Source organism: Strongylocentrotus purpuratus, unplaced genomic scaffold, assembly GCF_000002235.5.
Source record: "Strongylocentrotus purpuratus isolate Spur 01 unplaced genomic scaffold, Spur_5.0 spur5_scaffold_6, whole genome shotgun sequence".
NCBI classification, from domain to species: domain Eukaryota; kingdom Metazoa; phylum Echinodermata; class Echinoidea; order Camarodonta; family Strongylocentrotidae; genus Strongylocentrotus; species Strongylocentrotus purpuratus.
In genome coordinates this window covers 49,601,495-49,617,937 of record NW_022145612.1, presented here as the reverse complement: position 1 = coordinate 49,617,937, position 16,443 = coordinate 49,601,495, and the positions used below count along the sequence as shown (strand labels likewise).

The 16,443-nt window shown below is 36.2% G+C and overlaps 1 protein-coding gene across 1 annotated transcript; it reads left to right on the top strand.

The window, feature by feature from the left end:
* Positions 1-1,724: 1,724 nt before the first annotated feature.
* LOC105444659 lies at positions 1,725-5,911 on the top strand. Its single transcript, XM_011679178.2, has 3 exons — positions 1,725-1,778; positions 3,361-3,594; positions 4,783-5,911. The coding sequence occupies exons 1-3, from the start codon at positions 1,725-1,727 to the stop codon at positions 5,689-5,691; spliced, it is 1,197 nt and encodes a 398-aa protein (XP_011677480.2). The 3' UTR covers positions 5,692-5,911.
* Positions 5,912-16,443: the final 10,532 nt, after the last annotated feature.

Below are 16,443 nucleotides of genomic sequence, written 5' to 3'. Positions count from 1 at the left end.
TGATGCTGAACTGCACCAACTTGTCCAAGTAATAAACTAAATGGTATCATGAACAGAAACAGCATGCATTAAATTAATAAGGGGTTGACTGTAAGTCAAGTCAGGGGTCACAAGCCTATGTAATCCAGTGACTACACTCAAAAGCATACATCTGAAGGGTACTATCAAGCCAATCAGAAGAAAGATCCAGTTCTGTTGCCGATCTCTTGGTTGGTGTGTAAGAAAATCACAGATAGGAATTCCAGAAGCCCTAGAGTAAGTAAATCCACAATAAGCATCCACAGTGTAGTTCCAATGGTGTTCCAATGGTGTTATCCACAACGAAAGCAGCAATAGCTGGCCTTTACCTCCTTATGAATTCACAGTAAGTACTACATGCTGCTACACTGATTACGATAAGATCAGCTGCTTCATACAGCATTGATACATGTGAGGGAATCAGTCGGCCAGTCATTTAGTCAGAGTCCCTCATGCATACATGTACATATGGAGGGCAATCTTTACCACAATGCAATCACCCTGTCCAACCAACGCACCGGGCTACAATGCGATGCTTACACAGACAGAGAGCGACCCAAGAGTAGCGCAGCCAGCCAGCCAGCGAAGCAAGGGACCAAGACACGAATGAATGGATGCAGCCACCTATGAGGCGCCGTTTGTAAACCTATTATTTAGACAAATTATATGTTATATAACCATTATTTAACAAATAATAATCATTATTTACATATAATGCAAGTAAATGTACATTTTTATTTGTATATAATTCTTAACGCATTTTCATTATTTATAAATAATTACAATTCAGACTTCATTATTTATAAACAATTACAATTCACATTCCATTATTTATATATAATGAGAAGTGTATTTCCATTATATAATATATAATGAAAAACACATTTCCATTATTTATATATAATGAAAAGTGTATTTCCATTATATAATATATAATGAAAAACACATTTCCATTATTTATATATCATGAAAAGTGTATTTCCATTATATAATATATAATGACAAACACATTTCCATTATTTATATATCATGAAAAGTGTATTTCCATTATATAATATATAATGACAAACACATTTCCATTATATAATATATAATGAAAAGCACATTTCCATTATATAATATATCATGAAAAGCACATTCCACTTATATAATATATGATGAAAAGCAAATTTCCATTATATAATATATAATGAAAAGCACATTCCATTTATATAATATATAATGAAAAGCACATTTCCATTATATAATATATAATGAAAAGCGCATTTCCATTATATAATATATAATGAAAAGCGCATTTCCATTATATAATATATAATGAAAAACGCATTTCCATTATATAATATATAATGAAAAGCGCATTTCCATTATATATTAAATAATGGTTGTGTATGCAAATGTCAATGGTCGTTAACGCCCATAATATGAATATTCATATGCTTGACTGCTATTATTATTCTCTATTCCAGGCACCTTTCCATTTTGTGTTCTTTGTGCTTTCCTCTCAGAATTTCTACGAGCGGTAAATTAGTCTGTGTATCACTATTCTCCTTGTCATTTGTATACAGATTTAGGTATAATGAAAGATAACTGTAATCATCCTCATTATTTTAATAAGAAATAAGAAAAATTATTTTATCTGTGATAGAATTTTTTTATGTACAATTGCCTGAAGACAAGACATTCACTGCATGCATAGTTAATGTATGACGTCACCCACACAGAGTGAGAGTTCGAGGTTTTCTTTTAAAAATTTGATGGTGAGTACAGCTGTAATTACGTTAAAATCTCGTAAATTGAATCATATTTATAAACATATCTGCTGATAGTATGAATCTGCTGTTTTGTCTGTACATTATGAAGTGTATTAAAATTGTTATATCTGATGAATTTAGGAGTAATCTACACTCGAACTTTTGATTCGTTTTTTATCGTCGTGAAAAATATTTCAGCTCGATTGCCAACGTTACCCAGTCACTCCTTGATCCTTTACCCAAACTTTCGGGCGGGACTATCTCTGAAAATTAGGTCTAGAGGTCTAGACCTAGACTATATCATGTAGACTCTAGATCACTTGATTGATCGAAACAATGATCGAATCAAGCTTTATTTACGTTAAGTCCAACCGTTGATTAACTTCTTTCATATTTGGTTCAGAAGAAAATTAAAGAACACCAACAACAAAAATGGAACCAGATCAGACTTGCAGTTGCATGGAGACAGTCTAGTCACTATTGAGTATTGATAGGTCTAGCTACATCCATACATGCCATCTGTTCTGTATCTGTATCTGTATGATTTGGTCAGCAAAATGTCCTTTCCAGACACATCCACGCTAACGTATTTGTAGACAGAGCACGCTGTGTGTGGGTTGACTCAAATCAAATTATTGGGAATGTTTAAGTAGATTGTTCTTAAAAGTGGTTAATGATGGGCTGTTTACTATGGAGGTTGGGAGGTTATTCCAGTCCTTGATGGTTGACACAAAAAAGGAATCCTGGTAGGCCCTAGCTAGATTAAAGAGGAACATTCCTCTCTTTGGGAGAAGATAATTATCATTTTAATGCAGGTGTTCCTCTTCCTGTACAAATTTGTCTGTAGTATTGAATAGGAGAGTTAGGATTGTTCCTCTTTTTTCTGAAAATAGCATAATTTGTACAGATTTCTGATTTTCAAATGTTGGCATGTATGTACATCGTAAAGGCCTAGGCCTATAGGTCTATCCTACAGTGTACATATTACTGTCACTAGTCTAGTAGGCCTACGTACTAGTAGTAGTCACTAGTAGAGTCTACAGTGTGATCCTGCAGTAAATTTTCTGTTTAGTTTTCCCTCTTTTTATAAGTTGAAGCTCAATCAAGATGACATTTACATGAACTTGTTACAATTATAAACTATCCCCTCCAGATCGGTGTTCTTTAATTTTGTAACATTTGCGTATCAAATACAAGGGAAGAAATGAAAATATATTAAACAAACAGGTCAATTGTAATTGTGATATTATTTTGTAGGAAATCTATTGTACAAATTGTTGTTCACAAATATCACTTGGCTTCCCGCCTCCCCCCCCCCCCCCCCCCCCCACTCAGTGAACGGAGGGATACATAACTAGCGTGTTCCCAAAATCTCTGGCTCGTAACAAAAGAAAATGGTCGACCCGTATTGAATTTACACACCAGACTTTTGCTGAAAGAGGAGGGGAGGGGGTTGGCTGGGAACACGCATAGATCTATGCGTACCCTCAATAAAACTGAGTGGAGGGGGGGGGGGGGAGGGGAGGCTTGGCTTGTGGTAAGAGTCTAATTACTGGGAGGTATATATTTTTTGGTTATATTTTTCTAGGCTGTTCCAGGGAGACCCAAAGTTGACTTTGATACTCATCATGCAAGGCAGATGCTAGATCTTGGCTTATCAATTACTGATGTCGCTCATCATTTTGGTGTTAGCAGGCCAACTGTCTACAGGTCCCTGAGATTATCTCATCCGGAAGCTTTGAAGCGCTTTACAGACATCTCTGATGAAGCTCTGAGAGTTTTGGTGCAAGAAGTGAATGATTCTCATCCAAATGCTGGCGAGGTGAGTTGTACATATGATTGTGGTACTGGAGCAGATGCTAAGACTAAGAGAAGACCTTGAATCACTAAAAAAAATTCAAGCAATTCTTACTCACAGCAAGTTTTTTTTTTTTTATGTGTATTCACCCTTTTTCTCCTTTCTTATTTCTTGATAAGGGTTACTACCGTATGTGTCAAAAACTTTGTTACAAGTCTAGGATACATCTTAAAACTGTTTTTTAACCAGTTTCTTTATAATGGCCGGCAGTAAAAAATCCATGATCATGATAGATATGTCGATCTAGGTTTCTGCACATACAGTCGAATAATCTTTTGCAGTCAAACACATACTTATTATTAGGTTTTGATGATAAGATCACAGTTCTAGTCACTAAAGGCTCGGTCACACATAGTAGACGCATGGGGGACGCATGGCCCGCGCGTTGGAAATTTACAATTATGGCCAGTGCGTTGTCATTCACTAGGTGTGCGTCATCATTGTTACTCGCTCGTGGAGCGCGTTGGACCAACGCTATACACTCGTCATTCGCTGTGTGCGTCACAATTTTTTGAGCATGCTCGACGCATGAATGCCAAAAGGACGCCAAACATGCGCGGTAGACCAGCGCCAGACATATGCAGAGCACACTCCCTGTATACGCGCAGCGAGCTAGCAACACGATATGCATTCGGTGTCAGATCGCTAGCTTCTCCCAAATCCTGAAAAAAGTAGGGCTCGTGACTTTTTCTGATTTTCAATGCGCCGGCCGTGCGACGTCTTTGTGTGACCAGGCCTTTAAGTGGACCTTGACATATACTCAAATACATCTTTAATAACTTAATACTTAATTGACTTTATAACTCCACCATACCTAGAAGGCATAGGTACTAAGTATGAAAGCTGTAATCATTAAAAAAGCAGCAGTTAAACACAAGAGGGCATTTCTTAAAAACATTAGTATCAAACATTTTTTATCAAAAATTATGAATGTGATAATTTTTATAATCATAATCTACTAAGTACTAGATAGGATTCTCAATTTAACATCAAGTGAAAGAAAGATAAATGATATACTGGTACATGTACATGGCAAAGAAATGGAGTTTTATAATATTATCTGTTTATTATTTCATAAGCAGTTTTAGTATTTTTTTAAAAACTTTTTTGTGTATATTTAAATGTTAATTTTTTAATCATATTTTCCTGCAGGTATATCTTATGGGCCACCTTAGATCCAGGAACATAAAAGTGCAAAGGTCAAGACTGAGGGATGCACTTCATCTTGTTGATCCTGAAGGTGTTGAGAGGAGGAAGAGGAAGACGGTCACAAGAAGGGTCTACTCTGTCCCATGCCCAAATTTCTTGTGGCATATTGATGGGACACACAAGCTCATTCGATGGAAGTTTGTCATTCATGCTGCAATAGATGGATTTTCCCGCCTCATTCCATATCTTCACTGCAGCACTAATAATCGCTCTATAACAGTACTCCATCTGTTTGAGTCTGCAGTTCAGCAGTATGGTTTTCCCCTTCGGGTTCGTTCTGACCATGGTGGGGAAAATCAAAAGGTGTGGGAAGCCATGATCAGAGAGAGGGGGGAAGAAAGCCGACCAGTGATTGTTGGAAGCTCCGTCCATAATGAGCGTGTAGAGCGGCTAAATTATGACATCAATCAGCAGGTAGTTAGTGTATTCAAGCAACTGTTTTTTGACCTTGAGGAAGAAGGAATCCTCGATGCGGACAACAGCACTGATCTATTTTGCCTCCACTATACATTTCTTCCACAAATCAACCAGCACTTACAAGAATTCAGAGCTGCACACAATAGCCACAGCATCTCAACTGAAAGGAACCGCACTCCAGTGCAGTTATTTTTTCAAAACCATCACCTTATTCAGCTGCATTCAAATCACGAAGATCCGCATCCAGGAATTTTGGCTGATGAACTCTTGCAGCGTGGAGACCTGAGACAGGTTAATGTTGACAGCATCGGCAGTCCACTCTCCCAACAGCAACTCGGTACTCTGGACGAGCTGGTACAAACCTTCCCCTTGACTATGGATTCAAAGGCAAAGTACAGGCGTATTTCTTCTTTTGTCGCAGATCAGCTGTTTTAAGGAATTTGGTGACTTTTTCATGTCATCGGGACTTCACAAAGTTTTTGTTTCACAAAGACTAAAATTGACTCAATTTGGACTTGAACTTTGGCAGGCCACTAATGCCTCTGGTTGCTCTCTCCATTAGTCTCTCATTTATGATCTTTAGATAATAAATTTTTCTTCAATAATGAACTATAAAAAAAGGGAAATTTGTGAACACAATTTGCACGTCCCTTGAGAAACCAATGCCAGGAATTGTTAGAGGAACTTGTGTCATGAATGGCCTGCCATAGTTCAAGTCCAACTCAAGTCGATCTTAGTCCTTGTGAAACACCCCCAAGGACTTTCAACACAGAATGGCGGATGTCATCACAACTGTGTGTTGGACAACTATAAAGTATACATGACAGACCCCAAAAGACCCCAAAATTTAGCTAAAATGATCATACCAATTCAGCTCCACTTTCAATAGAATATGGTAACTGTTAATTAATTAATTAATCAATAATAACAATACATGGGCCCGCTTGTTGTGCCTAAATAACCAACATGACAAAGTCAACAAAAAATCCAACATCAGCAAAGGCTGAAATACAACCTAAATACAACCTAAAAGGTGCTATTTTGTTTTTTCAACGGCTTTTTCAAATTGCCTGTATCAAATATTTGGTACACAAATATTAGAAATCGTTATATTTATGAATATTTCAGCAGTCTCTGAACCGATTTTGGCATTTTAATTGCATGTTCTTTCAAATTTGGCACTCTTTTTTTTCTTCACAAAAAGTTATTTTGTGCAGCCCCCTCTGCAACAGAAATCAACTACCTGTATCCCTTTAATGCAGGGGTAATAGTGAGTGCTACAATTTTTTTTAAATTGGTTTTTATAAATCTGAGTGCTTAAGCAAGTCACCCATCCCCTCCCATTACTACATTTTCATACGTTTTTTTAAAAAAGATTTACATACTGTAGATCTCATGGACTTTTGGAAGAAAAAAGCATTAGCATTTTTTTTATAAATGGGGGGGGGGGGGGGGGGGGGGGGAGAAAATCACAGAATTTTTTTCTTCTGGATACCGATTTAAATTGGGTTATCGGGCATGTTATTGTTCCAATTATATTTTTATGTCTCCGCAACAAAGTTCCCGGAGGCATGTTTTCTGTTTTTGTCCATCAGTCAGTAGGTTTGTCCTATTCCTGTATCAAGATATCTTCCACGTAACTTCTTACATGTATGTTTTCTGAGGAGCCCGGTGAGCTGAATAGATTTGGGGGTCATAAGGTCTCAAACGTCATTAAGTATGCAATAATAGCTCCTTACTGTGATATCTGACTGATTGGACTTAATATTGTTACAAAAATTGGTACATGCATATATCTTAAGGAGTTATGGATGTAGTTATGGATATTTCAGTTAGTTTGGAACCAAAGAAGTTTTGGTAAAGATATGCCTCAAGGAATGATTTTTGTGTGGTAATGAAAAACTAATTGCATTCGGAGGGGGGGGGGGGGGGGGGGGGGGGGAGCTGGTTGGCCGAGCATTATTTCTTCACATCATAGATTGCCATGGTAACAATTTTCTTTTTCACATTACTGTGCACCCTTCTGTATATGATTCTTGGTGAACACGTACAATTTGTTTTAGGATGCCCCTAAACAGCTGCGATAACAAATCGTACAAAACATTTCTTTTCTTTGATTTGGAAAGGGGTGTTGTTCCTCTTTGTAATATAAACGAAGGCTTGTATAGTTCAGAACTGCCTACCTGTATTTCTATAGTAACAGTTTTAAGAAATGCAATTTTGGCATTTACCTGACTATTTCACCTGAACAATTGAGCTGTAGTATCGAGATGGCAATGTTCCTTGTCTAAAGCCCATGAACATGTACATGTAGTTGCTTTCAGAGCGATTCATATCAGAATAATACATGCTTGAGATCTAGAATATGCATTAAGGTGGAAATAAATACAAGTCTTGTGGTAAATTATTGGATTCCAAATGCTAAAATCTAAGCAGTGCAATGTATTTGTTTGGTCCAATTTTTAGTAAAAAAATGATATTAAACTACATTTAATAGTAAGAAAGTCATTTTGCTAGATCAATCAACATGCAATCCCCCAAAACGCAGAAATCATGGCTCTACTAGGAGCTTCCATAAGGAGCCTGTGATAGCTAAACAAAAACTATGCTCACTCTTGAAGAGATATAATGGAAGGGATGATTCAAGGACATTTTGGATGTGTAGAAATAGGTCTCACTACCAAGATTGCTTTTCGTTATGCATTTTTGGGTTGCTTTAATGTTTAAATAATCTTTTATTGGTGTAGTCAGTGGAAACAAAAATGTCCTCGTATTTGTGGATGAACATAATAAAAATATGATGTGAAAAGTATATGTAAAGCAGTCATTTGTCACGTGTTCTATATTGAAAATGATTTAGTCTAAAAAGAGAGAATACGGCCAGGAATCAGTTGGAAAAAACAGAATATAATTAAATTAAGAACCATGTGTTAAAAATTTAAAACCATTACCCATGCATGCCTTATAATCCTAGTAAGAGACCATCTGTGATTTCCTTTAACATACCGGTACACATCAAGAATGACAGACTATTTATTTGCACCCTTACTTTGCAAACGTGTGTGTGTGTTTGACTTTAAAAAAGTAATAAAATCAAGTATTTGTTATACATTAAATAATTAACCACTGGGTTTGCCTTTACACTTTCATCACATAACTCTACTGTATATCCTTTTATAATGCATAACATCATAAGATCATGTGAAGTTCTGATCATCCATCATCTGTCACACTATTTGCTATTCAAATGACAAATAATTAAGAATAATCCTCATTGAAACTGCAATGTTTAAATCACTGCAGTGAATCCCAATGCCATTGCAATTTGAATACTTTGCTGAAAGTGATATATACCTGTTTTATTTGGCAATACTAATAAATAAATGAAACTCAACACACACATATAAAGAACAAAATGAATGCATTTAATATCCTACCCTGGAACATCACCTTTGCAGGTTTGATAAAAGTGTTAGGTTTGTATACAAAGGTTTACAAACATACAATCTTCACATATTTATTTCTATATTTAAAAGAAATAAATTAAACCAATATTACACTATGACACATGGTCAATATGTCTCACACACTGATGTAAATAACCTAGCTTGTTTTAAAATATTCTTGTAAAAGGCTTTGAAATAGGAGAGCACACAATATTGCAAAAAATATATAGGTATTAATCAAAGATACAGTAAAAACAACATGTGAATTTACAATATTGAAAGACGTTTAACTCCCTGAATTTTTATTTAAAGTTTCTATATAAGTTACTTTGGCACAAAAGAGTTGCAGCTCTTTGGCAAGACATATTTAGGGTCTGTATGAAGTCCCAATAACATACTATTTACACAAAAGTATACTGATTTTGGGAGAATATAACAGTGGATTATATTCCTAGTGTGGCCTCTTGGTCTACTAGTTACGATGTAGAAAGACCTGTTACTCCCTGAACATACTTTTTTTTCAAGCTTTTGCAGCTCTTTGGCAAGACATATTTCCATCCAACTACGAAATCCCAATAACATTTGTAATATTTACATAAAAGTATACTGATTTTAGTAGAATATAGCAGTGGTTTATCTTCCTAGTGTGGCCTCTTGGTCTACTAATTAGATGTAGAATGACCAGTTACTCCCTAAACATTCTTTAGTTTTAAGCTTTTGTACTTGAACTTTGGCACAATCATAAAAAAAAAAATTCAGCTCTTTGGCAAGACATATTTAAATCCTCTACGAAGTCCCAAAAACATTTTGGTTCTATTTACACACAAAAGTATACTGATTTTTAGGAGAATATAGCAGTGGATTATCTTCCTAGTGTGGCCTCTTGGTCTACTAATTAGATGTAGAATGACCAGTTACTCCCTAAACATTCTTTAGTTTTAAGCTTTTGTACTTGAACTTTGGCACAATCATAAAAAAAAAAATTCAGCTCTTTGGCAAGACATATTTACATCCTCTACGAAGTCCCAAAAACATTTTGGTTCTATTTACACACAAAAGTATACTGATTTTTAGGAGAATATAGCAGTGGATTATCTTCCTAGTGTGGCCTCTTGGTCTACTAATTAGATGTAGAATGACCAGTTACTCCCTAAACATTCTTTATTTTTAAGCTTTTGTAAATGAACTTTGGCACAATCATAAAAAAAAAAATTCAGCTCTTTGGCAAGACATATTTACATCCTCTACGAAGTCCCAAAAACATTTTGGTTCTATTTACACACAAAAGTATACTGATTTTTAGGAGAATATAGCAGTGGATTATCTTCCTAGTGTGGCCTCTTGGTCTACTAATTAGATGTAGAATGACCAGTTACTCCCTAAACATTCGTTATTTTTAAGCTTTTGTACTTGAAACTTTGGAACAATCATAAAAAAAAAATTCAGCTCTTAGGCAAGACATATTTACATCCTCTACGAAGTCCCAAAAACATTTTGGTTCTATTTACACACAAAAGTATACTGATTTTTAGGAGAATATAGCAGTGGATTATCTTCCTAGTGTGGCCTCTTGGTCTACTAATTAGATGTAGAATGACCAGTTACTCCCTAAACATTCGTTATTTTTAAGCTTTTGTACTTGAACTTTGGCACAATCATAAAAAAAAAAATTCAGCTCTTTGGCAAGACATATTTACATCCTCTACGAAGTCCCAAAAACAATTTGGTTCTATTTACACACAAAAGTATACTGATTTTTAGGAGAATATAGCAGTGGATTATCTTCCTAGTGTGGCCTCTTGGTCTACTAATTAGATGTAGAATGACCAGTTACTCCCTAAACATTCTTTATTTTTAAGCTTTTGTAAATGAACTTTGGCACAATCATAAAAAAAAAAATTCAGCTCTTTGGCAAGACATATTTACATCCTCTACGAAGTCCCAAAAACATTTTGGTTCTATTTACACACAAAAGTATACTGATTTTTAGGAGAATATAGCAGTGGATTATCTTCCTAGTGTGGCCTCTTGGTCTACTAATTAGATGTAGAAAGACCTGTTACTCCCTGAACATTCATTTCAAACTTTTGTACCCGTTGATTGAAAAGACAACAAATGTTTAAACCTGAAATATTGCATTATATCATTTATACTTTGGCAGCTCTTTAGCAAGACTTCTGATTATGCACATGAACATGTTTTTTTTTACTCTCTATGAAGTACTTAAATCATTTGTATTTACAGACACCTCCATACTATCTTATAAAATAATTGTCCATGCACTTTTTTGCAACAGGCATTTCTTTTGCCCTCATTTGAATCTGATTGAAAAGGATTCTTTTCCCATTGTTGTCTCTGTTGAGTTCGAGTCTGAGCTTAAAGATAAACTTTAGTACTGGTAATGCGATTGCATTGTGAAAGAAAAGGTGTGAAAGGATCAGAAACAGTTGATCATGTAGCATGTAAGTATCGGTGTGCACTGCAAGGTTCTGGAGTCATCAAAATCATAATAAATTTGACCGAGTCTTGGTAAAGTAACAAGCACTCACATAGAAAGCTATATATGGGACAACACACATGGTGTCGGGGCTAGTACTACCTTGATTTCCTTGTCTTTCTATGCTCATTACTCAGCCAGTATACATTTTCTTCCAAAATTGTTTGGCACATGTCATTTATTTGTAATCTTGAACATTCAGTGTAAGTTTCGTTTGATTCACACAACACTGTTCCAGTTTAAATATAGTTTGCACCTGCATCACATAACTCTACTGTATATCCTTTTATAATGCATAACACCCACTAGGACATGTGGATATAAAGATTTAGTCTAAAAAGAGAGAATACGGCCAGGAATCAGTTGGAAAAAACAGAATATAATTAAATTAAGAACCATGTGTTAAAAATTTAAAACCATTTCCCATGCATGCCTTATAATCCTAGTAAGAGACCATCTGTGATTTCCTTTAACATACCGGTACACATAAAGAATGACAGACTATTTATTTGCACCCTTACTTTGCAAACGTGTGTGTGTGTTTGACTTTAAAAAAGTAATAAAATCAAGTATTTGTTATACATTAAATAATTAACCACTGGGTTTGCCTTTACACCTTCATCACATAACTCTACTGTATATCCTTTTATAATGCATAACATCATAAGATCATGTGAAGTTCTGATCATCCATCATCTGTCACACTATTTGCTATTCAAATGACAAATAATTAAGAATAATCCTCATTGAAACTGCAATGTTTAAATCACTGCAATGAATCCCAATGCCATTGCAATTTGAATACTTTGCTGAAAGTGATGTACTTTTTGTGACAATATTACCTGTTTTATTTGGCATTACAAGGTAATGAATACATTTAATCCTTTTAACACACACATATAAAGAACAAAATGAATGTATTTAATATCTACATGTGAACTTGAGCTGCGCCGTTCTCGGAAGTGCACTTCTGTCACAGCATTCATTAACAACATGGTGTTTTGCCTGAAGAATGCTTATTGTTTTGTAACTCGACCACCCCACCACCCTCTCCCACATTTGCATGGAAAAACAGCAATTTTTAACGCGAAAAATCGGGAAAGAAAAATGCAGTTGGTTTACAGGACAATTCACACCTGGCCAAAGCCATGGGCATTTTTTATGCCAAACACCATGTCGGCAATGAACGCTCCACCAGAAGTGCACTTCCTTGAAATGCGGAGCTCTAGGGCACATGTCGATACGGCAGGCAGCCTCCCGTTATAAAACAGGAGGGTTGGAACGGGGTTGAAACCTCCGAGAGGGGGGCACCTTGCCCCACAAAAAAACTGTAAAAAATCCTCGAGGGTGAGGCCTTCAACCTCGGGACCTATTGATAAAAAGAAAAAGAAATATGCAAGAATATTCATTCCTAATATTCATGCTAATTAAGTACTTTTATTGACCTAAAAAATGACCTTAAAGGTAATACACAGTTTTGGGAGATTTTGAAAATTGGCTGGGTAGACCGTAGTCATTCTTTACGATTTTGATATATTTGTATGCCCATGTGGATGGATTATCAGGACATACCTGCCAACATTTGAAAATAAGAATTAGGAATTTTCAGCCCGGCATGTATTCTAAAATAAGAAACCTGTACAGGCATTCGCACATGCAGCGGTAGTGTAACTGGCGATACGCGGTAAATCTGTACACAAAAGCAAATACAAATTTGCTGCTCAATCATGCACGCAATACGTGAACTCTCACATCGAGGCACATGATAAAATAAACAAGCTTAATTTGGCTCAAGCAACAACCAAAATATGAAAAAAAAACAAATCTTTGAAAAATCAGAATATTCAGGATTTTGAAGTGCCAAAAATCCAGAAAAATGGAACATTCCAAATTATTTGTATGAGTTGGCAGGTATGTCAGCACTAGAAAATGTAGCCCCTTTAACAATTTAACATCAAAGGTTACCGGTGCTCCCGAAATATTTTGATAAATTTCAAATAGTGCCTACACCGCGACAATGATCACTGAATATTGCAGGATCGCATATGCTTCCAGTATGTTCATTCAAACCAAATTTATGACCCCATACCAAAACTTTGTATTACCTTTAAAAATTTATATAGGTTATAATACTTATTTAATAATGCCATAACTAGATGGGTTTTTTTTTTTTTTTTTTTTTTTACTGCAAGCAGTGTTATGACCCATATTCTTGACTTTTGACCTCTAATAAAATTTGTGATCTCCCAAGATACAGGTACGTTTGATCATCATTGTTATTCTGGTTATAGAAACATCACAAGATACAGACATGTACCAAATTAGATCGTAATTTGTCATCCGGTTCTGTAAATTTTGCAATATACGTGTATAAGGCACACTTTTTTCCGTTGGAAAAAATCAAAAAGTCGGGGGGTGCGCCTAATACACAGGTACAGAATATTTTGAGTTCTCAAAACAGGCGCGTAGCCAGGGGGGGGGGGGGGTAGGTGGGGGCATTCGCCCCCACCCCCCCCCCCCCCACCCAAAACGCCGGCCAAGAAAAAAAGAGAGAGAGAAAGAGAAGAAAGAAAGAGAGAGATAGAGAAGAAAAAAAGAGAGAGAGAAAGAGAAGAAAAAAAGTAAGAGGACGTAGGAAAAAAATGGAAAGGAATCGAGAACGGTACAATGAATCATCTTCTTTCTCTAATAATTTAATGAAACTTCAAAGTTTACGCGCTTTGCGCGGGAGTGGAGGAAACTGAATTCAGATAAGGATTAATTAAGAGTCGAGAACGGTACATCGAATCGTCTTCTTTCTCTAATAAATTAATGAAACGTCAAAACTTCTGTGCTTCGCGCGTGAGGGGGACTGAATACAGATAAGGATGAGGGGTCGAGAAAGGTACAACGAATCGTCTTCTTTGTCTAATAATACGTCAAAGCTTCCGCGCTATGCGCAGGAGGGGCGGACTGAATTCAGACAAGGATTATGAGTCGAGAAAGGTAAAACGAATCGTCTTCTTTGTCTAATACATCAAAGCTTCCGCGCTATGCGCAGGAGGGGCGGACTGAATTCAGACAAGTATTATGAGTTGAGAAAGGTACAACAAATCGTCTGCTTTCAAAGCTTCTGCGCTTTGCGCAGGGGGGAATTCCCCCACCCTGCACCCACCCCCCTAGGGACCGCGCTCTTTCAAAAACGTGCTCACTACCGCCCCCCTAAAATGAAATCCTGGCTACGCGCTTGTCTCAAAATGCTACTTTTTAATGGTTTCCGAAAATCTCTGTGTCTCAACAAGAATTACATAATGCAAATAAAGAATAGGATCTCTTATTTGAAGTAAAACTACGTTCCTAATTTGAAGGGAAGAGAGTTTTTTTTTTCCCACTCTCGATAAATTATGCCCCTTCACAAAGCACTTTGCACTTTGCTCTCCCATGTCTCCAGCTCACTCACCTGTATCATGCAGCTCACTCACACGGGGGATATCGAATCACCACTCGAAAACTAGCCTGTCTAAATTTTGGTTTGGACTCAGGAGGAAATTTTTCCTGTCATCGTTAGTTTTAAATACAACATTGTTTCTATTCTTTTTTTACTTTGACTTTTTGACTGTAAAGTTGTAAAAAAAAAAAGTCCTTCCCAATTCCCTGCAACATGGCTTTGGTTTCCGAACGGGACCGCACGCTTTTTTGCCGATTCAGTTGGTGTCGGCAAAAAAGCAAACCCAAAAGTAAAAAAAAAAACTTTTTTTTTTTAAAATCTCAAAAATAGGAGTGCGCCTTATACATGGAGATTTATGGTACAGGCTATTTGTGATAATGCCTCATTAGAAAAGGAGTCCATATTATCATAGCTTGTTATAAGGTTTCTTGGGTGTTACAAAGAATCCATTTGGAAACATCATAAAGATTTGTGAGGTATATTGAAACAGTAACTACCTTGGCTACCACACTTCTGGAGGAAGTCAATGAAATACATTGTAGTCATCTCCTCCTCCTCTCTATCGTTTGACCCTTCAATTGAATAGGTGAGATTGAAGAGCTCGAACACCTCGTTAGCATCAACGCCCTTTCGTGAGTTGAACACAGTGTGGATGAAGACTATATAAATGAAAAGCACATAGAAATCATTATATCATTTATGTCCTTAATTACTCACAATAATTGATTTGACTATGTTCTACTACTAATTTCAGTTTTTTGAGATAGATAAAAACATAAAATAACCAATCTGGATATTGTGTCTTTCATACATGATGACAATGTATAATTCATATTCTTTGCACACTTCTAGGTATTTATTTCACTGATAAATTTCATCCCAGTACGAGATACCATAATTAAAAAAATGCACACAGCACCCTGGGCTTATTAGTCTTAGGCAGAAATATTTACAAACTTGATCTGTCTCTTTCATATGCAATCGCCATAAGGAAACCATGGCACAAAACAATGCAGTTTTACATTGCTATACACATGTTTGATAGTTAAAGGTACTATGTCCCATTTGCAGGCCCCCAAAATGAAAAGGTTAAATTCCAACGGCATTTCAAAGATACTGTAGTTGCGTAAGTGGAGGTGGAGGCGTTAACAAGACACATCGTCGCCACAGACCGACACAAAGTGGACCTGTTTGGTTATGGGCGTGAAGTTGTAGGCCAAAGGATTGTTAAAAAAAATCTAAATGCTCAAATGTTACACTTCACACACAATAACTTGATTGAGAAACGGGATGAAGAGATCTTCACTCTGTAGAAATTTACTTATCTTGCCATTGGTTAGGCAAAGACATACAGTTTTACTACCTATTTGGAATATGTAAGTTACCTGGGTGCGCCTCTGCATATGTTTTCATCCCCCAGAACTCCATCCCTTTGATGAGTGCTTCCATCTCACCTTTTTGGTTATTAACCAGGTAGTGAAAGCATATCGCCTTCACGATCTAAAAGCAAGATATAAAAATCTATATGTGATCTTGATCTTCAAAACCCCTGCAAAAAAAATGGATATAAGTAGCACCTTCAAAACCAGGACCAGTACCCCCACGAGGCTTATTTATAACTGGGATCCTGTTTTACATTTCCAAGCCTTATGAGAAGCTATTGTGTTGGCTTGAAAATCATATATTAAAGCAAAATATACAGCGAATAGGCAGTTGAATTTGATCTCTGTTAAAAGCCTTTTATATATTTCAAACATTTTGTTGCCAAAGAAGTCAATCTCAAAGCATTTCTGTCCAAACTATTTAGTAATAGTATA

Coding starts and splice junctions, on each gene's coding strand:
- LOC105444659 (XM_011679178.2), top strand. CDS start 1,725: ATGACGTCACCCACACAGAGTGAGAGTTCGAGGTTTTCTTTTAAAAAT. Junction 1,779..3,360: donor TTTCTTTTAAAAATTTGATG/GTGAGTACAGCT, acceptor ATATTTTTCTAG/GCTGTTCCAGGGAGACCCAA. Junction 3,595..4,782: donor CTCATCCAAATGCTGGCGAG/GTGAGTTGTACA, acceptor ATTTTCCTGCAG/GTATATCTTATGGGCCACCT.